Raw genomic sequence first — 26,968 nt, forward strand, 5'->3', positions numbered from 1 at the left:
GCTGCCATCCTCAAATGGACGGCGGGCTTGGTGGCCATCTGTTAATTGGCCACCGCCAGCAGTATGCTTCCCTCAGGTCCTGTCTACTGAAGTGGGGTCACCTCCCACTTTTGTCCCCGGTGATGGGACTTCCAGGTCAGCCGAAAAATTCAGCCCTTCGTATTTATTTTGCTGGATAAAGTGCCTATCTGCAACAGTGTTATCCTAAATCTTTATAGAAGAAAACTGTATTGTGAGGTTAAAAGCTCAATTACCTTACCTTGACAGAGAAAGATATTTCAGTAAATGATAATAAACCAGTGTAATCTGATAGTTTCATCTAGCAGTCCTAGATCATCTCATCAAAACAATCTAACATCCCTCCAGTTGAACTGGGCTATTTGATGTTCCTGATACAGTGCTGGATACTATGGGCTGAATTTTAATTTGCAGGACCTTGAGAGCAGTTAGGCAGTTAAAAGTGGGGAAGTCTGTGGAAAGCATGTTGGGAAGTTGGCTCCAACTCACTGACTTCTGTATTTAACAGCAGTGCATTGGGCTATGCACGAGCAACCCCCTCAGGGAGAGGCGGGCTGTCAATTTCAATATGTTCAATATGTTAAGGGAATTTGAGGATAGTGTGGGAAAAAAGCATTGAAGTGGATGATCAGCCATGATCATATTGAATGGCGGGGCAGTCTCGATGGGCTAAATGGCCTGCTCCTGCGCCTATTTTCCTATGTTAATTGCTAAACTGCAGCAACATTAACACGGCTTTTGTAATTTAAATGTGGGTCCATTGGTTTCTCAGGCTTTTCAGAACTTCCCAGTGACAGCAAGGCGAGAACACAACGGCAATTGAGGGAGCTAAAGACATGACAGGGAAATGCCAATAAGTACTGAAACCTCACAGCTGCTTTCTTACCTGCTTGTGTGAAAGGTTTTGTTCACAATACTTGTGCTGAGAGGTTACTTTCACAACTTTCGAGGCTACTTTCACTGGTTTGTATGTCTGATCTCCACTTTGGAGCTCTGATCTGTGGGATTAGCATGGGTGCTACTTATGCTGTTTTACTTTGAACCTCAGGTAAGGACCAAGATGACAGCAGCATCAACAGCACCAGCTGGAGCAGTAGGAAGAGCACCAGAAGGAGCAGCAACAGCCTGCAGCTCCACAGGAGGGGATGAGCAGAGATGTGCAGCTTGCAGGATGCTATACCTGCAAAACAGGGTCTACAGGCAGAGGATAAGCATCTGTGATATTTTGGAACAATGCCTCAGGAGGCTCAGGGTATTGAGTCATGTGTTGGCAGACATTTGCAGCCTGCTGGAACTAGACCTTCTGCTAAGAGGACTTAATGGCCATGCGTTACCAGTGTCTGTTAAAGTCACGGCCACCCTCACTATCTTTGCCACTGGATTCTTCCAGGGCTCTGCCAGAAACATTTTCAAGATTTTGCAGTTGGCAGCCCACAAATACATAAAGACAGGTGACATACTTTTTTTTGCCAGGGCCAGTAACTATGTCAATTTGCCACAAGCATTGCCAAGCAGAGTACTTGGGTTTGCGACTCTAGCTGGCTTTCCACAGACTGCCTGTATGTGGCAATTAAGGCACCCCCAGATCACCCAGGAGTATTCATCAGTCACAAGGCCTTCCACTCCATCAATGTGCAACTGGTGTGCGACCACAAAAAGATGTTTTTGCAGGTGTGTGCAAGATTCCTGGGCAGATGCCATGATGCTTTTGTCCTGCGGCAGTCCACCCTTCATAATCTCTTCGAAACGTGAAGCAGGCTTACTGAATGGCTGCTTGGAGATAAGAGATACCCACTTAAAACCTGGCTGACGATACTCATGAGGAACCCAATCATTGAGGCGCAGGAGCAATACAATGAAAGCTATATGAGAACCAAATGTGTTATTGAGCAAGCCATCAGCATGTTGAAGATGCACTTCAGGTGCCTGGACACATCTGGAGGTGCTCTTCAGTATACATCATTCAGGGTCTCCAGAATGGTCTGCACAGCATTACACAGCAGCAAGGTTTGGACCTGCAAGAAGAATAAGGCACAGAGCCCCTTCAGATGATTCTGAGAAGGAGACAGAACGTTATGTGGCCATGGCACCAGCTACAGCACACACTGCTGCTTGAGATGCCCACATTATTGCGAGGTTCACTTAGATTCCACCAGTCCACCCATCTGACGACCACATGCAAAAACAACTTCCCTCCACCTACCCCCACCCTTCTCCCAACACAAAGCAGTTCTGCAAACAACCAAGCAACCCTTCAACAGCCCACAATTCTCAGTGTCAATTCTTGTTTTACTATTCATCAGAAGTGAAAAGATCACTTGACAGGCAGCAACCAAAAATGGGCAAAACAGGAAAGTGATGACAATGAATAGTATTTATGTAGCTCAGAAAAAAAGCAGAAACTTATCAATCAAACATTATGTAACATGCCCATGTGCATACCTTTATACAACTACAAATCTTTACTCTTCCTTTTCTTAGCACCTGTACATGGTGCAAACCCTGTGGCTTCAGAAGAGGTAGATGCAGGCTGTGCAGATCTCTGCCCTGACTGCTGAGATGCTCTTGGCTGACGTTCTCTGGGTTTTGAAGCCCATGAGAGCCCTGCGAAAGATTGTTCCACCTGCATCTATGTAAGGACAGCCTTGGCTATCAGAACATGAGGCAGTATGTGGGGTATTAACTGGGGTGGTGGGCAGTGGGAACAATGGGTGAGCATTGGAAGTGCTAGCAATCAGTGGGACGATGAACAGCCAAGGTTAGGGTATCATGAATCCTATTTAAGGTGATATTTATGGGGCTGAATTTCACCCCAACGGCGGGGGTCCCAGCGATGGGCTGAAAGGCAGGAGGTGACTCCACCTTGATCCTGTTTTGGGACCCCGGCCGAATTCCATGGCGGGAGCAGTGGTCCTGGACCTCAGGTAAGTGGGGCGGCTTACCGGGGTCAGTCTGGCAGGCCCCAGCAAGGAGGGGAGAGAGGGTGGACGTTGAAGGCGGGGTGGTTGTTTGTGGAGGGACAGCCTTTGCTGCCAGAGGTCCTCCGTGTGCCACAGATGGAGAAGGGCCCCCCTCACAGCCCACACGGAGGGCGTATTGTTTTACTGGGCAGCCTCCTCATGTGGCGAAGGCACTCCCGCCACTGGTGAAGAGGCCCTTAAATGGCCCTTAATTTGAAATAGTGTTAGTGCAGTGGCTGGGTTAAAAAACCAATGACTGACATGCTGCACTTCTGGGTTTCCCACAGGTTACTGGACCTCCCCCCAACTGCCCCCAATGCTCCCAACATGTTGGGAACTTAAATCCAGTCCTATAGCACAGAAACTGAAAACGTATATATCACTCTGCAACAATAACAAAAAGACTGAGACAAATAGAGAGAACACAAAGAGTGGAATTTCTATGGGAGGTCTATGTCCATTTTTACACTGTTTTTCCAGGTTTTGCTCATAAGTTATGATGGGCAATTGAGAGAACACCTGGCAAAATGTTATCGCATATTTTTAATAGAGATTTGATTTAAGCTCATGGAATCCTGGAAGGCAGCAGAAAATCTTTCAAATCACAACTAAACTTGATGATTGTGAGAATTGTAAATGGGGTGGGGCACTTGAATCATCAGTTTTACTAAGAAGAACAAACTAAAAGTTTATCTTCAAAAATAAATTGAATTTTTGAGGTAATCAGAAAGGGTTGAGGGAAAAATACATTCTAACATCTTCACTTAGATTGAAAAATATGCTTCAGTTAAGAAGCAGCAGAAGAGTCCAAAGACAACCTGAATTAAGAATATATTGCAGTTTGTTTGCCAGCAAAATTGTGGTTCAGTGCTTTTCAGAAGAAGTGTGGCGAGCAAGAAAGAAACTTGACAGAATCAGTAGTTTCCTAAGGCTCCAGAAGGGCATTTAGACTAACAAACTGAATTGAAATTATTTTTTGATGATGATATCAAAGTGTTCAATCAAAAAGGAGAAAAATGACGTAGAAAGAAAAAAGAAAATAGCAACTGAAAGATAGTGTTTTGGTAAGTATGAGAATCCTGGATTCATGATAAGATTTGAGAATAAATTATTGCTATCTGGTACTTATATATTTTTATAGCTTCCCTTTTTCTTAACATATTGAAATTTGGGATTTTGAAATACAGTCATAAGTGGAAGAAAAGGTTCACTTTGTTTTCACCTCCAAATTATTAAGATCTAAAATTGAAGATTTTAGTTCATTATCTTAATGTACCTGGACCTGCTTTATATATATATAACTGTTGTTAGATCTACTAACCAACTTGAATTTCCTCTATCATTCAGTTTTACATTCTGTAAACTTTAGTAAACATCAGGCTAACATGACAACATGAGTTAAACATGAATCACTTATTATCTGTATAAATTAGGTTGATTTCAAGTAGCAGGTGTGATGGGAAGGAATTTTAGGATGACTATAGGAATAACTTCCTAAGAAAGAACTTGCATTTATAGAGCACCTTTAACGATCTCAGCATATCCAAAAGCATTTTACAGTCAATTAACTACTTTTTGAAATGTAGTCACTGGTGTAATGTAGACTAATTCCACAGTATTCAATTATGCACAGCAAGGTCCCACAAACAGTAATGAGATAATGACAAGATAATCTGTTTTAGCGATGTTGGTTGAGGGATTAAGTATTGGCCAGAACACTGGGAAGAACTCCTCTGCTCTTATCAAATAGTACCACAGGATCTTATTTGCCAACTGGAGTGAGCAGAGTCCTGGGCCTTGGTTTAATGTCTCATCTGAAAGAAGGCATCTCTGACTCAGCACTGTGCTGAAGTGTCAGCCAAGATTATGTGCTCAAGTCTCTGGAGTGGGACTAGAGCATTCCAATTCCAAGGCATGTGTGGTACCAATGAGCCATGGCTGACCTTCCATTTTACTACTGGGAATTGAGGAAGTATGGAGAGTATGTTCATCCCAACAAGAATCAGCTACAGATCACACAGCACTTGGAGGGAAACAGTCATAATGGCAATCATCAAGAAGTTCTGCAATTTGGGATGTTCTGCTTCCTCTGTCTCTAGTGAACTGAAAGAAACAGCTGAAATCTTGTCATTTTGTTAGTTTTTTCCCCTTAATTACAAGCTGGTGCCCTGGGCAGACAGCAATTATAAAAGAAATTCAGGGGTACAATTACAGTGGTGGTTCTCCTATTCTAGTGCCATAACTTTGGCAGAAACCCCAGAGAAATGATGGAAGCAACTGTCTACACTTTGTTTGGGGTTTCTGTCAAAGGTACAGTGAGAGGTCAGGAAAATCCTCATAGAAATTCCAGATACCCGTGTTTTGAATAAAGTCTGGATTACGGAATTAAAAGAAGATGGTGTCCTTAGAACAAACTGTCTTACAGACCACTGTCATCAAACCTAGGACAGGGACAGTTTGGTATTTCCTTCTGACACTGCTTGCTGGATACTCCTGTTTTGGCGATGTGTCATGCTCTTTGGGGTAGGAATAAGTTTCCTTCCCATGGCTTAATGTTATAGATTCAGAATGTGCTGTCATTGCACTCTGAGGGGAGTCTCATGTTCACTATTCTGTCCTCCCCTATCAGTTCTTTTGTCCCACTCTATGGACTCTTATCTATCAAAATACAATTACTGCTTTTCCAATAATGGCTTCTCTTTCTCCTTCTGTACAGTTACCTCCGGGGTCAACCAAGAACAGATCCCTGTCTCCCTACTTTTCAATCATCTATATGCTGCTCCTCAGTGATATCACGGTGTCAGCTACTACATTTACGTTGACTGTACACAGCTCTAGCTTTCCACCATTTTACCCCACCCATGTTTGTGCTGTCAAACTACCGTTTTAGGTAAATGTCATCCAATTAAACATCTGGAACACTGAAGCCATCTCTCTTGTCTTTCTTCATAACTAAAGCCTCTCATTCCAGGTATCATCTTATTCAGGGAGTAATTTTAATCTAACCCACCTGGCAGGAATGGCAAAAGTCAATGGAACATAAATCAGTCTGTGTATCTGACCCAACCCACCGCATTCCCACTTGGGCGGCGGGGGTGGGTGGGTGGGGGGGATGCGGTCGAGGGGAGCGGGGTTAAGTTAAAATCACCTCTTAAATCTCTTCTGTACTCTCTCCACAGTCTTCACATCATTCCTCAAGTAAGGCACCTAAAACTGCATATATTTTTCCAACTATGTTCTAACCAATGACTTGTATTGGTTTACCATTATCTTTTTGCTTTTGTTCTCTATGCACTTATTTATAAAACCGAAGATCCCATAAGCTTTCTTAAGAATTTTATCAATTCATCATTTTACTTTGAAATAATTGTGTATCTAAATCCTTAAGTTTCAGTGTTCTTTCACTCCTTTAAAGTTTTACCATTTATTCTTTCTTATTATTCTTTCCAAAATTTATCACCACAGATTTCTCCACATTAAATTTATCCAACATCTATCTGCCCAATTTACTAATCTATGTTGTGTTGAAATCACTTACAGCTCTCTTTGTAGACAACCACTCTCAATATTTTGTATCGTCTACAAATTTTTATATTGTGCCCTATACCCAGTCCAGAGCATTTATAAATGTGTAGAAAAAAGGATTGTATACATGCCTCCAATCCAACACAAACTCCATTAACTATTATCTTTTTGTGCTATCTTTTAACCAATTTTCTATTTGTGCCGTCACATTTCATTTAATGCCATGTTATTTCTACCAACGTGCCTCCTGTGCAGTACTGCATTTAAGACTTTTAAAAGCCCATAAATACAGAGCCAACAGCATTTTCTCTATCAATGCACTCTATGGTTTCCTAAAAGAATTCTATTAAATTTGGCTGACAGCACTTTGCCTTTTACAGATCCATATTGGCTGTTCTTAATTAATCTATGTCTTTCTAAGTGAAATTTAATTTTAATCTTGTATTATGGTCTCTTAGTTTATCCACCAGCAATGTTAGACTGACTGGTCTACATTATCTCTTTTTGAGCAAAGATGTTACATTGGCAAATCTCCTGTTCTCTAGCATAATTTCCATATCCAAGGATATTTAAAAGATTGTAATCAAAGCCTCTATTTTCTGTCTGCCTTCCTTCAGAGTTTTAGGATGCACAACACCAGAGCATTGTCTTTACCACTTCCGAGTTCTTTTCCATACTACTGCCTTATCTATAGTTATCCTATATAATTGTTCCAAGTAAATGTGGATTGATCAATTTTTAGAATGTTAGGTGATCATTTGTTGGCTAGAAAAAGGGTATAGTTGTTAGTGACAGGGCAAACATGTTGTGATGGTAATGAGGCAGTGGGGATTTAAACCAGTTTGGGATAAGTGGAGCCCAGAGGCCTGAGGACTGTTCATGTTGGAGCTCCAAGGTTACTTCTATCTAAAAGTCTGTCAATCAATCCTTGGTGTGTCAGTCTAGCTAGTTGTGCATTTTCCAAGGGTGCTCCACCTTCTCCCTTTCCCTCCTCTGCAGACAAGGGAGCAGGACTTGCCTTTTGGCCTTTCTGGCTAAATGGGTTCCTCTCCTATAAAGGTGAAGTTGTGCATAACATTTTGCAGACACAAATGATTCTGGAGGTTCTCTTAGGATTGTACAATAAAGCCAGAACTGATTTCTCAAGATATAGGAAGCACTGCTTTATCATCCTAATGGTATGTTTCACAGAATTTGGTTGAAGTCATTGGCCTCACTGTATGTACTATTGGCTTCCTTGTGGAGATATCAGACCTGTGTCATTGGGCAGACCAGTAAGGATATCCCTGGTTCTCCAGGAACCATCTGTCCATTTGGCCAGCTTCGTCAAAGAATGGTGGCACTGTAGATTAGGATGATAGCATCATGGCTGCTGCCGGGGTATCTTGTAGTCACCTGCATTATTCGGTTCTGATGGCCTATGCCCACCTGGAGATTGACTGAATGAAACTCTTTCGATTTATATATGTCACAGGGATGTTGCTTGCCAACCTGATGGAAACATGAGTGCCATCAATGAGGCCCTGAACTCTTAGGAATCCAAACACCTGGTAGAAATGCTGGGCTCTCTCCAGTTTTTCCCTTTTCTGTTGCCAGACAAGGCTGCAGTGACTTAATTGATGCATCAGGTAACAGATCTAACTAATCTGAGAAATGTTACCAGTAGTGGCTTGAAATGAGCCTGTAGCATAAAACTACAACACAACAGTGACTTTAAGTGCAACAGATAAGGCTGCCCATGTGTTGGATGTTGCCTGAAGGTTCATGTCCTTGTATATAGCACCACTCAGTGGCTGCCTCCCTGATGAATTATAGATGCTGAAGACAGGTTTCTTCTGACATGTCCAAATGGTTATGTCTGGGTTGTATGCTGTAATTCTAATACTTTCATGCCAGTCTGCTTGCATCTCCTCCCTCTATAAAATGTTTTCTTCCTCCTCCAAATCCAACATAGCCATTGTCAGTCCCAGTGCAATGCCCATGGTCAGAACTGCTCGCCAGGTACAAGGCTGGTGGCAGTAGGAATGTGTGGGAGCTGTGCACCAAAAGGAGTGCAGAATTGAATGAAAATAGCAGCAAGCATAGAGCAAACACAAGAAATTGGACTCATGATCAGTTATTCAAGTCCAAAATAAGTAAGTCTCATTTAATATGGTGACCTAGCTTTATGTGGTGAAGTTCTTCATAAGCAGCTTGCAGGCCTCCCAGAAATCACTTTATACATGGTGCCTAGTGAATCAGGAGTTGCCCTGCAAAAAAGCAAGGGAATTCGGAGTGGGACCATTTTCCATCTGTAAACATAATTCTGTGGGAGTGGTAAAGCCGGCACACACAAATAGTTCTGCTTTAAAATTTGAAACATTTTTCCTTCTACACAATCAGGGTTTCAGTGCTGATTATGCTGAAGCTTGCCTGACTGTTTTTACAGGTCACACATACTTCTGTTGATGCATCATTCCCTGAATATACTCCAACATTCCTTCATCTTCCATAAAAAAGTATTCTTTGTTCATCTCTAATTGGCTCTGTACTTTCTTTAACTATCCATTAACTTATGTTTATACAATTGTTTATTTCTTGTGTTACCTGCCAATTTTTCTTTATGCCTTCTCTTAGCCTTTTTAATCTTCTTTGTTTTCCCACTCTGCTTGATTTTTTTGTCTTCTCATAAACTCTTTATTCATCTCATTTACCTTTAATTTCTGTACTCATCCAAGGAACTCGATCTTTTGCTGTCTTTCCTTTACTTCTTATGGGAATATCTGATTTAATCCCTGAATATCTTCTGTTTGAATGTTGCCCATTGTTTGCCCATTGTCTTATCACATTCTTTTTCCAATTTAACTGGGCTAGTTCCCTCTCCAATTTGTTGACTTATTTTTTCCAAGTCAAGAATACGAACATACGAATTAGGAGCAGAAGGAGGCCATTCGGCCCTTTGAGCCTGCTCCGCCATTCAATAAGATCATGGTTGATCTGTTTGTGTCTTGAATTCCACACTCCCATCTACCCCCGATAACCTTTGATTCCCTTGCCTAACAAAAATGTTTATTTCTGACTGTTCCATCTCATCAATGTTTATATTGAAGCTAATTGCTATGGTAGCAATTTCCAAGATGGTCCAAGATGACCCTTGCATTACCTAATTGCACAACTTATTTTCCTAAAAGTAGATCCAACACATTTACTCGATGTTGGAGCAAAACATACCAATCTAGAAAACAGCTCTTCACATATTATTCTTTGATACTTACATTATTTGATCTTTATCCATTGGGCTCTGAATAGATCTGGGTCTGACTGGGGACCAGAAAATGAGGTGGAACCAGGTTGTACCAAGATTTTGATCCAGCCATTTTCAGGTGTGGGGCAGCATGGGAAGATCTTCCACTTTTACCCCCTCCTATAATCAAGATGTTGTATCGGGGAATGTTCCTGGGCTACCCCAGGAATTCAATCCTTTATTATTCTTAAAAGGTCTCACTGGAACTGTCGCTAGCTGAAAGCTGGTGTGTGTTCTACTGATATCTGAGGAAAAACACCAAAACTTTGGAAAGGGAAAGTGGGATCAATTACTTTTCTGTAGTACCAGAATGGCTGCCTTCAGAGTTTAAGGCTTCTGGAATACATTTTTCTTCTGTCCAGGAAAGGCCTTGGATACCTCAAGCAGAGCTGCTGTTCGCCACTCTATCTCTCAAGCATGGACTGGAACAATCATAGATAATTGTCTCAGAGTTTTCATGGATGCCCTTAAGTCCCATCCTGCCTCACATCTGCCAACAGAACAGATAATCGGAATTTACCCTTCATCCTGTCGTTTTTGGAGTTTTAGGAACATAGGAAATAGGAGCAGGAGTAGGCCATTCAGCCCTTCAAACCTGCTCTGCCATTCAATTAGATCAGGGCTGATCTTCTACCTCAATGTCATTTGCCCGCACCATCCCCATATCCCTTGATATCTTTAATATCTAAAAATCTATCAATCTCTGTCTTGAATATACTCAATGACTGAGGTTCCACAGTCCTCTGGAGTAGAGAATTCCAAAGATTCACCACCCACTGAGTGAAGAAATTCCTCCTCATCTCTAATTTATCCACATAGTCTTCCTTTATCTCCTTTCCACTATTTGGCGACCTATAATATGCTTCCAATAGAGTAAGAGTTCCCTTCTTATTCCTTAACTCCAACCAAACTGATTCAGCTTTTACTATTCCTATGGAAGGGAATTTCTAGCTGCTGTTGAAGCTGAAATATCTGCTCTCTATTCTTTCCATGTTTTTCCATTAGTTGAGTTTCTGTCACCAAGAGGAGCTGTTGATAGGAAACAGTGAATAGGAAATTATAGGATGACACTATAGGATATCTGAAACTAGCCACATGGTTCAGAATAAACATCTCTGAAAGGGCTAGGTATCTCCAACAACTTTTCCAACTTAATGTTAGTTACACAATAGGAGGATTTACTGATTTAAGATTTTTTTACTCTAACAAAATTTAAGTCAATTAACTGGGACAGCAGTGATCAAATCAAACCATTCCATTTATCAAACCATCCCTTATTATTAAACAAAGGCAGTATTGATTGAAAATATTAGAAATCAATTGATGTATGAGATATTGTTTCCTCTAAAGAAATTTATTTTCTCATTAAATCCCCAATATGGTTCACTTGGTTCATTTTACAATTTTTAAGGTACTTAAAGTAGAACAAGATAGTAAAATAATATATATGTGTATGAAGTTGCATTGCACTTTACAATGATTTCTGGAACTTAAAAAAAGGATTAAAGCATCAATAGAGGCCCATTGCAAAGTTATTTGAGAACTGAAAACCTCATTCAAAACCAATTTCCAAATTAGCTGTGCCATTTTACACAGTTGAATCAATCTCAAGTATTTTACCAACATTCAGTTAATAGCATGTTTACAGGGTCTGGAGTGACAGTATTAGACCAATTCAAATTACCAATTTGTATATTCGTTAAAAACTAGTTCCCTCAGATGACTCCAATTAGAACAAGTTGGGTAGCCTCCTAAAACTACATTATCTATAAATTCCTTAGGTCATAACTTTCCTACTTAGTTATTCAAAATACAGTGGCATGTACACTTCTGCTGCGATGATACAACAATCATGGGCTAACTCCGAAGAGTTATGAAAAACAGACTTTGTCTTTAAAAAATGAACCTTTATTTTCAAAAGTGAACAATGGTCCAAAATGGCCACCGAAGAAAAGGGGATTGATCTTTTGTATATTCAAACAGTCTGACAAAGACAAAGGACAAATCTTCAAAGCCAAAAGATGTTAATGGAACCCATCTTACACCTATCCTAAAACATTCCAGAATTGAATGTCTTCTTCTGAAACAAAGGAGGTGGGAACAGCCATGTCCTGGGCCATTGTGCAACCACCATGGGGTAGCGATGAGAATGTCTCCTAACAGGACGTGAGAGATGGCACAGTTTTACTTTAAAAAAAGACAGCCAGAGAGAGAGAGAGAGAAACTGACTCAGAAGGTGAAGCTACTTGTAACAGCTTGAGTTCCAGCCAAGCCAGGAAGCACAGTGCCCTGCTGAAAAAAATCTGACATCTATAGTATACAGCAGTGAGAGCTAGAAGTAACCCATCATCTTCAACATAACCTTCAATCAAGAGAGAAATCTACAATCATCTTAGGCCCATATCCATCTAGAACTTGATTCTCAAGAGAATTCAACAGGTTTATTGTAACCTTTCCACCCACTAAAAACCACCTTCCTCTTTCCCTTCTCTATCTGTTTCTTCTTGTCTGTGTGTGTGTGTGTGTGTGAGAGAGCAAATGCGTGAGTGAATGGGGTTGAGACAATTGTGGAATAAGGTGTATTGATCAATAAATAATTGACTTTCTGTTTTTTAAACCTACAAGAAAACCTGTCGCTGTCTGTTTATTTGAGAAATTAAACACCAAGGGGCTAAATGCTAATACAAATACACTTGCTGCGATCAGGTGGGGAGTTGAACAACCAAGTCACACTAAATGGCTATAACAACAGTTAAGAAAATTCCTCCCATTGGTGTTAGTTTTTCTACAACTTCTAAATGCAAGTAGTGCATTCCAGTGCCTTTGTTTTCTCTAACCTTCTAATAACTTCATGATGCATATAGTTATAGGGTTTCTTGCAACCAAGTTCATGCTTGTACCTCATTACAAAATTGTATAGAATACCATGAAATCCTTCTATCATTAGATACCTATTACTGCTACCTTTGGTATTTCCTTCTAGTCATAATTTCAACATGTGATTTCAGATTGCTCAGCCTTTGTTTTGGTTCTTGGAGATCTTGTGATCTAATGTGAAATGATTCACTTCTATACAATGTTAAATAAGAAATTGGGCAAAAGTTGAGAGTGCACCTGCCTTTCACCAATGAATGCAACAGGCAGGACCCAATCTGTGTGTATCTGCATGGCAAGGAATAAAATGTGGGGAGTCCCTTCAACAATGATCACTAGATTTCTACCCGGAGAGGTGGTAATTAATGGTGCTCTACTATCTGCGCTGCAAGTTTTTGCCTTAAAATTTAATTACCTATAATCTTTGGACTGTAGGCAATGAATATCGACTGTGAAGTGGGATGACTTACTGGATCGGTATAAATGTCCCATGAGTATCCACACAGAATCATAGAATGGTTACAGCACAGAAGGAGGCCATTCATAGAAATAGCTTTCTAATTTTAACTTGTCAGGAGGCAGGTAAAATGAAGGAATTATAAAGTAGGTTTTGTACATGCCGCCGGGCCACAAAATTGATTTGTGAATTGGCAGGCTGCAACAGAAATCGCCTGATTTTCGGTTCCATTGATCGGGCAGTTTCTGTAATGGATGAAAGGTCACAGACCTGAAATGTTGACTCTGTTTGTCTCTCCACAGATGCTGCCTGAAATGCTGTGTATTTCCAGCACCTTCTGTTTTTATTTCAGATTTCCAGTATCCGCAGTATTTTGCTTTTATTATTGTAATCGACACCTGTTCTGCAATGCCAGCTACCCCTATGATTTCCTGACCTCAAAGGAAAGTGGAACTCTTTGGCAGGAAACTCAAATATGTCTGAAGAAAAGTTCATCCAGAGTGAAAGCTTTAATACTTTAAGCCTTCTCATGTTGCATACAGTGGTCAGAATTTTACGCCAACCCAGTGAGCCAGATGGTGGCAGGGGGTGGAATAAAATTGAATGGGAGGCTCCGGGAGGCCTTCCCAACACGCTCCCACCTCCACCCCACTTTATGTAGGGTGGCGGGAGGGGGGGCAAGAAACGGGCTGCCTGCCGCAGGGGATTTTACCCATGGCAAGCGGGCGTATACTGTCAGCCTCTCGCCCCGGGAGGTGGGGGGCCCTGACAATCAGGCACAGGGTGCCCGATTGAGGGCTGCCCCGCTTGTCCAACCACCCCCAGAACCCAAGACACCCCCCCCCCCCAATCGACCACCCTTGCCTTGCCGGGGCCTGACCGATTCCCCCAGAGAGGCAACTCAAACACCTGCAGTCCTGGCTCCATGTCCTTGTCTAGGCTGCAGTCCCAGCAGTGGCCACTGCTCCCAGTGGCGCTGCTGGGACTAAGAGCTGCCGGCTCGATGATTGGCCGGCAGCTCAATGAGGCAGGACTTCCTCCCTCAAGTGGGTGGAAGTCCCGCCTCGGAACATTTAAAGCCCGGGGACCCGTAGAATGCGGGACGGATTCCCAGGCTAGGCGCAAGCGGATTCGCCACCGACTTACGTCGGTGCCAGCTCCCGTTTGCCCGCGTAAAATCCAGGCCAATGAATTAATTTGAAATGAAGTGACTCCATACGCAAGTAAAATGACAGCCATTTTCTGAAAGATCCCACAAATAGTGATGAGCATGACTAAATAATCTCTTTTTGGTTGGGTGAGGGAAGAATGTTGGTTAGGACATCAGGAGAACTTTGTGATACACAAGAACACAAAAATTAGGAGCAGAAGTAAACCATATGGCCCATCGAGCCTGCTCCGCCATTCAATATGATCATGGCTGATCTTGGGCTTCAATTCTACTTTCCTGCACACTCCCTTTTTCCCATGATTCCCTGAGACCAAAAATCTATCTATCCCAGCCTTAAATGTATTCAACGATGGAGCATCCACAGCCCTCTGGGGTAGAGCATTCCAAAGATTCAGAACCCTTTGAGTGAAGTAATTTCTCCTCATCTCAGTCGTGAATGATTGGCCCCTTATCCTGAGACTGTGTCCTCGTGTTCTGGATTCCCTGACCAGTGGGAACAATATCTCAGCTTCTACCCTATCAAGCCCTTTCAGAATCTTGTATGTCTCATTTAGATTGCCTCTCATTCTTCTAAACTCCAGAGAATATAGGCCCAATTCATTCAGCCTCTCATCCCCCTCATCCCAGGGACCAATTTAGTAAATCTTTGTTGCACTGCCTCCAGGGCCAGTATATCCTTTCTTAAATATGGAGACCAAAACTGTACACAATATTCCAGGTGTGGTCTCACCAAAGCCCTGTACAATTTTCAGAAAACTTCTTTATTCCTGTACTCCAATCCCCTTGCAATAAAGGCCAACATGCCATTTGCCTTCCTAATAGCCTGCTGCGCTTGCATGTTAACTTTGTGCGTTCCTTATACAAGTACCCCCAAGTTTCTCTGAACATCAACACTTACCAGTTCCACACCTTTTAAAAAATATTCTGCTTTTCTTTTTTTTACGACCAAAGTGAACAACTTCACATTTTCCTACGTAATACTCCATTTGCCATTTTGTTGCCCACTCACTTAACCTGCCTATACCTCTTTGCAGTCTCTCTACATCCTCTCCACAGCATACCTTTCCACCGAGCTTTGTATCATCAGCAAACTTAGATACATTACTCTCTGTCTCTTCATTCAAGTCATTAATATAGAGTGTAAATAGCTGAGGTCCCAGCACTGATCCTTGTGGCATCCCACTATTCACTGCCTGCCAACTTGAAAATGCCCCATTTATGCCCACTCTCTGTTTCCTGTCTGTTAACTAATCATCTATCCACACTATGTTACCCCCAACACCATGAGACCTGATCTTGCCTATTAATCTTTTATGTGGCACCTTATCGAATGCCTTTTGAAAATCCAGGTATATACATCTACTGGTTCCCCTTTATCTACCCTACAAGTTACATCCTCAAAAAGCTCTAATAAATTTGTCAGACAGGATCTCCCTTTAGTAAAACCATGCTGACTTGTTATAATCATACTATGCTTTTCCAAGTGCAATGTTAAGACTACTTTAATAATAGTTTCCAGCATCTTCCCAACGACTAACAGGCTAACTGGCCTGTAGTTCCCTGTTTTCTCTCTACCTCCTTTCTTGAAAAGCGGTTTAACATTTGCCAACTTCCAATCTGACAGAACCATTCCTGAATCTAAGGAATTATGGAAAATCATAGCCAGCGTATCCACTATCTCTGTGGCTATCTCTTTTAGAACCCTAGGATGTAGGCTATCTGGTCCCAGGGACCTCTCAGATTTTAGTTCCTCAAGTTTCTCCAATACTTTTTCTCGGTTGATATCAATATCTTTAATTTCCTCACTCTTTATAGCCCCTAGGTTACTGCCTATTTCTGGTATGAAACTTGTGTCTTCTACTGTGAAGACAGACACAAAATATTTGCTGAATGCCTCTGCCATTTCCTCATTCCCCATGATGATTTCTCCTGTCTCTGCCTCTAAGGGACTAACGTCTACTTTAGCTACTCTCTTCCTTTTTATGTACTTATAAATGCTCTTACAATGTGTTTTATATTGTTAGTTGGTTACTCTCATTCTATTTTTTCCCTTTTTATCAACTTTTTGTTGGCCCTATGCTGGTTTCTAAAACACTCCCAATCCTCAGATCTGCTACTATTTTTTTAAAATATTGTAAGCGTCTTCTTTTAGTCTAATACTGCGGCACAGTGGCGCAGTGGTTAGCACCACAGCCTCACAGCTCCAGCGACCCGGGGGGTTCAATTCCGGGTACTGCCTGTGTGGAGTTTGCAAGTTCTTCCTGTGTCTGCGTGGGTTTCCTCCGGGTGCTCCGGTTTCCTCCCACATGCCAAAGACTTGCAGGTTGATTGGTAAATTGGCCATTAGAAATTGCCCCTAGTATAGGTAGGTGGTAGGGAAAATATAGGGACAGGTGGGGATGTGGTAGGAATATGGAATTAGTGTAGGATTAGTATAAATGGGTGTCGGTGGGCCAAAGGGCCTGTTTCAGTGCTGTATCTCTAAACTAAAAACTTCCTGAGTGAGCCACGAATGGGTCTTTCTTGACGAGTTTTTGTTTTTGAATGGAATGTACTTTTGTTGAACCCTTTGAATCATTTCTTTAAATGCTTCCCACTGTTCATTTACCGCCATACCTTCCAGTCTATTTACCCAATTAACCTTAGCCAGTTCTCCCCTCATACCTTCGTAATTGGCTTTGTTTAAGTTTAAGATTCTTATTTGTGATGTTTTTAAAATAATGCCACAACAACTTTAACATACAACTGAACCACCGAAAGAGGAATCTTAGTTTAGCATCTTGTCTAAAGGACAGCACTTTCAGCGATGAATCACTCTCTTTTGACAATGCATGATAGAATCAACTTATATTATTTGTTCAGACACGAGTTGAGCTTGAGCTTACGCTTCCTGACTCAAAAGCAAAAGTGCTATTAACAGAAATAAGCTGAAAAGTTGCAAATTAAATAAGGGTATTTGTGACTCAGATATCAGGGAACATGCATGTCAAAACCAGGGCAACCAAAATTGCAGCCTTTTATAATGTTGGAAGAGATTTGAAGAGCTGGTATGTAAATTTATATGGAAACAATTTAAGACACTAGATTGGATCTAATGGAAATCTGACAAGCTTCAGATAGCTTTGCAGATAGCTTTCATGAAATAAGGCAGCAAGATGTGGCTCACTAAAAATGTTAATGCAAGAGGATCATAGAATACTGTAACTGCTGCAAGATGTACACAAATGGGAATGGGAAGTATTACAGATATTGTAGAATGGAAAAGATGTCACAGGAAATAGAATTAATATTTATTCAATCACCATTCGGCCACTTTTTTCCCATTTGGTATTGTAAGCATAATTAATAGATTGTTTATGTTAGACAGCTAAGTCTTGCTCAATTAATTGTCTCCTCTTAACAGCGAGGCCATCAGATAGAAAATAGCTGGGTCCAGGTGCAGATCTGACAACAGTTGAAAGAAATCTTTCCTGCAGATAGAACATCACTCGACTACCTGAGTAATATGGGGGCTGATTTTTGTTTCTCAATGTGAGATCAGTTGTATAGAACCTTGGTCAGATTCCACCTTAAGTACTGCATTTAGTTTTGGGCACCGAACTTCAGGAAAGAAATACTGGCCTTGGAAGGGGTAGAGTGCAGATTCACCAGAATTATCCCAGGGTTTAAAGGATTAAATTATGAGGACAGGTTGCATAAACCTGGATTGTATTCCCTTGAGTTTCAAAGGCTGATGGGTGATCCAACTGAGATATTTAAAATGATTAAAGGATTCAATACGGTAGGTACAGAGAAACAATTTACTCTGGTGGGGGAAACCAGAACAAGAGGGCATACTCTTCAATTTAGAACTAAGCATTCTGAAGTGGAATCAGGAAGTACCTTTCCAGACAAAGGATAGTGGAAATCTAGAACTCGCTCCCCCTGTGGATGCAGAGCAAATTGAAATTTTTAAGATTGAGCTTGATAGTTAAGGATATCAGGGATATGGAGCAAAGTTGATTAAATGAAGTTGAGGTACAGATCAGTCATGATTTAACTGAATGGCAGAACAGACCTGAAAAGGTGAATGGCCTATTCTTGTTCCTATGTTCCCATCTAAATCAGCAGGAAGTAAGCAGGTTGAAAGCAATGGTCATCCCTAGGTGCCAGTAGGGGACCCATCCCAGTTTCCAGGTTACTTCTAATTTGCAAGTCGTAGGTGAAGTGCCTGCTCAAAATGCTTTTCCATGGGCAGCTCACTGATTAAGAGGCTCAAAGTTAGGCGCTGCTGCAGGTTCTTAAGGACCTGACATAGCTTAAAGAAAGGGTGTAATCCTTAGTGGCCAAAGCAGAGGAACAACACTGTGACCTTTAGAAAAATCCCTAGGGGCAAGAGGAGTTCCCGCAAGGTCCCAGGCTTTTTGGATAGTAGTCAAGGTGCCCTCTCAAGCCTGAGCCTCTAGACTTCACTGATCACAAGCCCTTCAATGAGCCACAGCAGGCTAACTTTCTCCCATGTTGCAGTCACTGGGGAATACCATGTGAAAGTATTAAAGTAGGTAAATGAGCACTTCAGACAGGATCTGGAGTAGCAAAAAGATGTGAGGATTCAAAGGGACAGTATTACTCTCATAATATTAAATTATAATATCATAAGAAGACCATGATGAACACCTATAAGAAAGTAAAGCACATGGTCATGCATCCAAACAACTCAATACCAACAGGTCACAATATAGTCCCACCACTTACACCGTTCACACTTGGCACAGGCTGCTGGTTATATTGTACAAATGGAGCTAAATAGGAATCAATTGAAAAGGTGTTGCTTATACTAAGTGCGCCGAGTATTTTGGGTAGTTCAATAAGTACTTAAATAAAAACAAAAAATGCTGGAAATACTCAGCAGATCAGGCAGCATCTGTGAAAAGAGAAACAAAATTAACTTTTCAGGTTGATGACATTCCATCAGAACAGGAAAAAGAGTTGTAACAGGTTTTAAGCAAGTACAGAGGCAGGGAAATAACAGGGGTTGGGGGCCAAGAAAGGGAAGATCTGTGATAGGCTGGAAGGCAGGAGAAATTAAATTAAATAAGGGATGATGGTGCAAGGCAAAAGGAGACGGCAATAGGTCAAGCAAAGAAAGAAATGATGGGTCTAGAGGAGGTATAAATGGGAATAGTGGAAACATTTCCAACAGCTGCTGTCTGAAAAAATGGGGGCAGTGGTTATGATTTGAAATCGTTGAGCAGAATTTTGTGTCCTGAAAGCTTTTAAGCGCCTATTCGAAGATGAGCTGCTGTTCTTCAAGCTAATGCTGAGTTTCACTGGAACAGTGCAGGAGGCTGAAGGCAGTGAGGTCAGAGTAGGAATGGGGTGGAGAATTGAAATGACAGGCGATCGGAAGCTTGAACCACGCTTGCAGACTGAATGGAGGTGTTCCACAAAGTGATCACCCAATTTGCGTTTGGTCTCCCCAGTATAGAGGAAACTGCATTGTGAGCAGCGAATACTGCATACTAAATTGAAAGAAGTAAAAGTAAATCGCTGTTTCCAGCATCTGCAGTAATTTACTTCTGTATCAATTAGTACTTACCCTGTATTTACCAATTTAAAAGGCTCTGCTAATTTCAGGTACACTTGAGTCTTCATGCAGTTTCAATCAGCTGTTCACACCTCATTAATCCCCTATGTTATTTACTGATCTAAAACCCTGTGCTAATTTCAGGCAAAGTTGAGTCTTCAAGCAGTTTTAATTGGCTGCTTGCATTTGTTAAAGTGCAAATAACTTAGTGTAGAGTTTCCAGGTGCAACAGATAAAAATTAGGAAAGGTTGTTGCTAAGTCTTTAAAAAACATGTTAGTTACTTACCTTTTTGGTTTTACCATCCACCATATATAGCAGTTAAGTTGCGTTAACACCAATGCAGTCACTATAAGTGGTGGGGACTGTACACAACATAATTTGTACCCAGATCAAAAAGTTCTATTGCTGTAGGTCAGATGGTAAGACTGTTGAGTAGTCATTTCAAATTTCAGAATATCAGTGGAATATAACTTAGAACTGGGTTACTACCATTTAAAAATATATATATTTATAATATATACAGATATAGAAATAGTTGGAGAGGGAGCTTAACAAGGCAAACATTCTATTTTATCACAGAAATTATCTCAGCTTTTGCAGAAATATGATACTATTATGTTTGACATTTTGTGGATGACTTTCCATGGGGATTTTCCACACTGCTGCTGTAACCTCCGCTGAATCTGTACTTAACATACATAACTGAGGCTTCTGCCGAAGGTATGGCAGTGGGTGGGAGAAGCTCCAAGGAAGTTCGTGACATTTTACTTTAAAATTAACTTTACTGCTACTTTAAGCCTTACACATGATCACGATAACCAACAGTTAATTCATCTGGTCGTTTGTTCAATGATATAAATACTACAAAACAGAGGATATCACAAATTTTGTTGTTTAATAATGTTATTTTTTTCTCTAAATAAGTAGGAAGACTCTGCAGTGAAAATTGCATTATTATATAATTGGTGCATTTGTAAAACTGTTATATGTTGCAGGGCATGTTTTATGCATTTGAAATTTGATAATTGACTGTAAGATATTCAATAAATGTAGGCAGACTAATAGAAAGGAAAACTGCCACAATCAGTTGTCATTGTAAATCCATCTTTCTGATGTAAATCTTCAATACTAACAAAAGCTCTCAATTGTTCCATGAGTCCATGAGTCAATTTAATAAATTAATATACCCACAGCTAGTTTAGTGCACAGTGTAAAATCTAAAACTGGCAGAATCCTCCTCCCAAGGATATCCATGTTCTTCTCAACTTCTTTTACAGTAAGTGACCAAAAGGGTGTTCTAGATTCTAGAAAATATTAAGAAACATATATAGTTTTTTCATCTGATTTTGGTAAGGGCCTTAAAATATTTCAGATACTATCACATTATGCAGGTTTTTTTTAACGAAGATTGCTGTCACGTTTTGGGATGTTTGATCTTTTTTTGTCATGATAAAACTGGGAATCAGTTATGTTTAAGTGATGTGCTTTAAAACAAGGTGAATTCACATAGATTGAAAAGTCACAGGCTTCAGCTACTAAGCCAGAGGTTATTTTTTAATGTGACAGGCATTCAAGATGCATATTAAAGCTAGATGAGCCACTTTCTGAAAGGTTGCAGCTCATAGTCTACATAAAACAGAGACAACAAGAGTTAACTGCCTTTCCTCTTTCTGGGAACACAAGGAGAAAAGGTTAAAGGGATTTGGGACAGTCAGTTTTTTAACAAGAGATTGCAGGTATAGAATTGGAAGCTAAGAGGCAGAAAGCCCATTTTTGCAGTTACAAGTTGTCTAGAGAAAAAGGTGGTAATTTTAATTTAACCTATTTAGTGGAAATCTAGAGGGATTGGCTCAGGTACCCATTTTAAACTCCACCTGATTTTAGTTTCCACAGAAATCAAAGGAAGGTAAAATCAGATGGGATGTAAAACGAATGGCTGATCCAATCCTGTCCGTTGTCCATTAGACAGGTTAGGTTAAAATTACCCCTATAATGCCCAAAATGAGAAGTCATCTCACATAGGGGACAGGTTTATTATTTTTCAAGGAGAGAATCAAAAATTAAGCGAGGTTTGTTTACCACTGTTACCCTGTATGTTTATTTGCTGTTTGTAAAATAAAGCAGCTTAATGATTCATATCTGGCCTCATTTCATTAGCTTATATTTTTGTCCGCCTACTGAAAAACTGGAGAAGTGCATGTGAGAAAGATAGAATAACCAGTTCAGATCACAATAGGATCCTATTGTTACACCCCTGGGCATGCAATTATATAATTAGATATTAGACAATCCAGGCATACGTCTGAACATAAGATAATCAGACTGCTTAAAGGGTGATTAGCCTTGTTGTAGCTATGACAATATTTAACACACACCTGAAACTCGTAAGAATTACTAAGAATTTTTAAAGAGTTTATCAGGTTTACCAATAATTATTATTATATCAAACAGTATGACCATTTACTTAAAATAGAATACACAATTGACTAGCACAATCTGCATATATGTATATTATTGAGGAAAGTGTATGTGCTGAATTGTAATTGGTATATAAGTCCAGAAACTGTGCAACATGCTATTCAGCCAATCAAATCATAGAACTGGAAATCACTGTCACTTCATCAAGTTGCCCAATCATGACACACTGTTCACCGATTAATCAACAGTTTTCCAGAGATGACTGCTGACCATCACTGAGATTCACATTTGCACTAATATACCCCACCACCCCACACTGGCTCACTATCAGAAATACCATAATACACCCTAAATAGTTTGAAGATCATCAAAATTTACGTCCACACTATGTAGTAAATGTTCAGTTTAAATTTAGCATATGGCATAGGGTCAAGTATAAAATTACATGCACCGTTCAACATATTAACAGTTACTACTTAAGTCTGCAATCAACCTCTGTCCATGTTATTTTTCCAATTTTCTCCCTCCCTCTCCTGAATGTAATAATTCATGTTCTGAACAGTTCTGTATGGCATAGAGCTTGAAGACAGAGCTAGGTGAATCATAAGTGATGTGGGTCGGAAATGAATTGGAAGCTGAGAATCTCGTGCCAGTAGGAATTTGGCAGTGACGAGGAAGGCAGTTCTCACGCCTAACTCAAAAGAAGGAGTGGAGTCTCAGGACGTGAGAATTCTGCAGTAAACAGGTTAGGTATCTAGATATCTAGTAGTTAGATCCTTTCTTTTTAATCATCTCACTGGTTCTTGTTAAACTTCAGTAAATAATTAGGGCTAAAAATTCCATTAGGCCCGTTTTCAGGCACAGGGGTTGTGAGCACAAGCTGCCAGCACCCAATCCCGTTAAGGCTAGCAGCATGCAAATTTCATACTGCCTCCTCATTTAAATGAATGTTGCACTGGGCTGAGCAGTGCCTGCACTACTGGCTGGCTGAGCACTCAGCAGGAGGCCCAGAAGCATAGATTGATAGTACGAAGTGCAGCTAGCCTGCCCCTTTTAAAGGGGAGCTACACTGATTGGAAGGAAACTGCTGCTGATTGGCTGCAAGTAGAAATTGGACAAATGGAGCACCAGGGAAGAGGGAGGGCTCTGAGGTTCGTGAATGTGGCACTGGAGGCCTCAGTGGTGGAGACTGATGTAGGAGAGAGGTCATGTTTCGATGGGGGGCTGGGGGGGAGGGAGGCAAGTGACTCTTAAGGATCCCCCTCCAAAGGGAATCGGAGCAAGTAGTCAGGGAGACCCAAGGACCTGGCAGCAGTGCTGGAAACGTTCAATGATCTCACATGGGTGGTCAAGGTCAGTGAATTGATTGAGTTTTTTGAGGAAGTGACGAAGATGATTGATGAAGGAAGGGCAGTGGATGTTATCTATATGGACTTCAGTAAAGCCTTTGACAAGGTCCCTCATGGCAGACTGATACAAAAGGTGAAGTCACACGGGATCAGAGGGGAGCTGGCAAGATGGATACAGAACTGGCTCGGTCATAGAAGACAGATGGTAGCAGTGGATGGGTGCTTTTCTGAATGGAGGGATGTGACTAGTGGTGTTCCGCAGGGATCAGTGCTGGGACCTTTGCTCTTTGTAGTATATATAAATGATTTGGAGGAAAATGTAGCTGGTCTGATTAGTAAGTTTGCGGACGACACAAAGGTTGATGGAGTTGTGGACAGTGATGAGGATTGTCAAAGGATACAGCAGGATATAGATCGGTTGGAGACTTGGGCGGAGAAATGGCAGATGGAGTTTAATTCGGACAAATGCATTTTGGAAGGTCTAATGCAGGTGGGAAGTATACAATAAATGGCAGAACCCTTAGGAGTATTGACAGGCAGAGAGATCTGGGCGTACAGGTCCACAGGTCACTGAAAGTGGCAACGCAGGTGGATAAGGTAGTCAAGAAGGCATACGGCATGCTTGCCTTCATCGGTCAGGGCATAGACTATAAAAATTGGCAAGTCATGCTGCAGCTGTACAGAACTTCAGTTAGGCCACACTTAGAATATTGCGTGCAATTCTGCTTGCCACACTACCAGAAGGAAGTGGAGGCTTTGGAGAGGGTACAGAAGAGGTTTACCAGGATGTTGCCTGGTCTGGAGGGCATTAGCTATGAGGAGAGATTGGATAAACTTGGATTGTTTTCACTGGAACGACGGAGGTAGAGGGGCGACATGATAGAGGTTTACAAAGTTATAAGCGGCATCGACAGAGTGGATAGTCAGAAGCTTTTTCCCAGGGTGGAAGAGTCAGTTACTAGGGGACATAGGTTTAAGGTGAGAGGGGAAAAGTTTAGAGGGGATGTGCGAGGCAAGTTCTTTACACAGAGGGTGGTGAGTGCCTGGAACTTGTTGCCGGGGGAGGTGGTGGAAGCAGGTACCATAGAGACGTTTAAGAGGCATCTTGACAAATACATGAATAGGATGGGAATAGAGGGATACGGACCCCGGAAGTGCAGCAAGTTTTAGTTTAGGCAGGCATCAAGATCAGCGCAGGCTTGGACTGCCGAATGGCCTGTTCCTGTGCTGTACTGTTCTTTGTTCTTTGAATGAATCGTCACATGACATCTCCTACTCACTGATCCACTAACCTCTCATGCAGCTCAATGCACCACAACCCCCTCACTCATCCATCAGCAGTCCCAGTAGCCAAGACTTAGGCCTTACATTGAGATATTCCACCTCACCCTCAAACACCTTCCAATGATTCCAACGTCACACCTGCCTCCCGCTGCTTCCACATACCTCCAGCTATTCAGCTGTGGCAGGGGCATCATCCAAATACAGAGCAGCACAATCACTGACATTCTTCCCTCTTTCTTGTAGGACAAGGTGGCCCATAACTGCAGAGCAGAACTGATGGTGGACAAGGACGCCTGTATCTTACGAGTCCTACGGAGGAGATGGTTCTCCACATCATGGGGCCGGCTGCGGCAGAGCCTGTGACATCTGGCAGCACCAAGAACATTGAGGATGACAGTATTTTCCTGACTTATGCCCTTTCTCAACTCCCGCCTCATTCTCTTCCTGCTTTATGGCATCATGTGCAAGCTACTGATAGTGTGATCATTGACTCTTGCTTTCCACCCCACCCCGCTTACCTCATTCTAACCTTCCCCTTCTGATTTTCTGCTTTCAGACTCAGAAGAACTGTCATCTGCCGAGCCAAAGGAGGAAAGGTGAGAGCAACACCACAGCATTGATGAAGAAGCACCATTATTTGATCTGACGCTTGCAGCCACCAGTTCAGGTAGTGGCACTGCGTGAACTTTAGAGGGTAGTATAGAGTCAGGATCTGTACGTGGTGACTCACCAGGCATGAGTAGGCTGCAGACAAGCCAGGTGAAAAGGACAGTTAGTGTGCCAGCTCACTAGCGAGTGAGGTCACAGACGAGTTCTGCTGCAGGGGACTCAGATGAGGAATTCCAAGGGGCGGAATACAGGAAAATGCTGTGAGTATGCACATCGAAATACTTGGTGCATTGTCCGGCCTACCAGACAACCTTTTGTCAATGCCAAGGATCATGGAGGAGTCTGGCTCCAGTGTGGCACAGGACATGGTGCAGAACTTGGAGCCCATTCTTTCCAGCTTCAAGTGGTGGCCAACTCCATGAAAGCTCTTGCAGACCTGCTGCATATGGTGTCTGCTGTCACAGGTTCCATTGAAGCACAGGCAGAAGCCACCACAGTAGCTGTGATTTTTGTTTAAATGTGAAGGTGGAAACGGACGTGGGTGGATGCTTAAACCAGCCCCTCATGTCGGCGTGCCGGTTTCCTGATGCAAAACCGAAATGCTGAAAGTTTACAAAACTCCAAGGAGAGTGGGTAGAGGCAGCCCAAAATGTATAAATGGCTTGTTAAAGTTGTTAATGAATTGTTGTCAGCTCGTTAAGGACCAGTTTGGAATTTTCTTATTAAGGCATCGGATCCATGCAGGGTCTCAATCAAGACAGGGTGGAGGAGGCAGGAACACAGCAGGAAGCAAGTCAGGACAGTGGGACAGCAGCAAATGGTACCATTAAAGAGGAAAGGCTCAGAGGAGACCGTCATTCACAGCAAATCAACTATACAACATTAGGAGAATTATCTGTAATATCACCGCTCTGGACAAGGGCATTTTGCGGGGGGGCAGCTTTAGGGGTGGACGGGTCCTTCTGCGTACAGGCTTCATGGGTTCATGAGCAGGGGATTAGGAAGACTTCACATTCCAATTGAATGCAAAGCAGGACTTAACAAGAATTGGGATTAAGCTACTCCGAGATAGGATCGACTAGTGATGAGGAGCAGAATCTGCAGGAGCAGAGGCAGACCACGGGGCAACAGGGGCGCAGGGGTGAGGAACGAGAGGCAGGAAGGCAACGCAGGCAATACCTCAGCAAGGGGTCTACCACCAAAGGAGAAGCTATCTGGACACGTCAGAGTGTCAGTACCGCAGAAGGCTGTGCCTGTCCAGGCAGATGGTTGCTGACTTGTGTGCCCTCATTGAGAATCATCCGAAAGCTCACAGAAACCGTCGCCATGGCCTTCCCATGGCTGTAAAAGTCACAGTGTCCTGGCACTTTTTGGCAACCGAATCCTTCCAAGGAGGAGCAGCAGACATTAGTGGCATCTCACTGGCAGCACCACATCATTGTATCATGGAAA

At 41.9% G+C, this 26,968-nt stretch overlaps 1 protein-coding gene across 1 annotated transcript in view; it reads right to left on the reverse strand.

The window, feature by feature from the left end:
* Window positions 1–26,968, reverse strand: part of LOC137375033 (spermatogenesis-associated protein 16-like) — a 224,507-nt gene that overhangs the window by 60,683 nt on the left and 136,856 nt on the right. The window contains exon 7 of the mRNA XM_068041656.1: window positions 21,048–21,160. Coding sequence (XP_067897757.1) covers window positions 21,048–21,160 — 113 coding nt within the window. The remainder of the gene's footprint in view (window positions 1–21,047; window positions 21,161–26,968) is intronic.

This window comes from Heterodontus francisci, chromosome 11 (genome assembly GCF_036365525.1).
Source record: "Heterodontus francisci isolate sHetFra1 chromosome 11, sHetFra1.hap1, whole genome shotgun sequence".
In the NCBI taxonomy this organism is placed as follows: Eukaryota; Metazoa; Chordata; class Chondrichthyes; order Heterodontiformes; family Heterodontidae; genus Heterodontus; species Heterodontus francisci.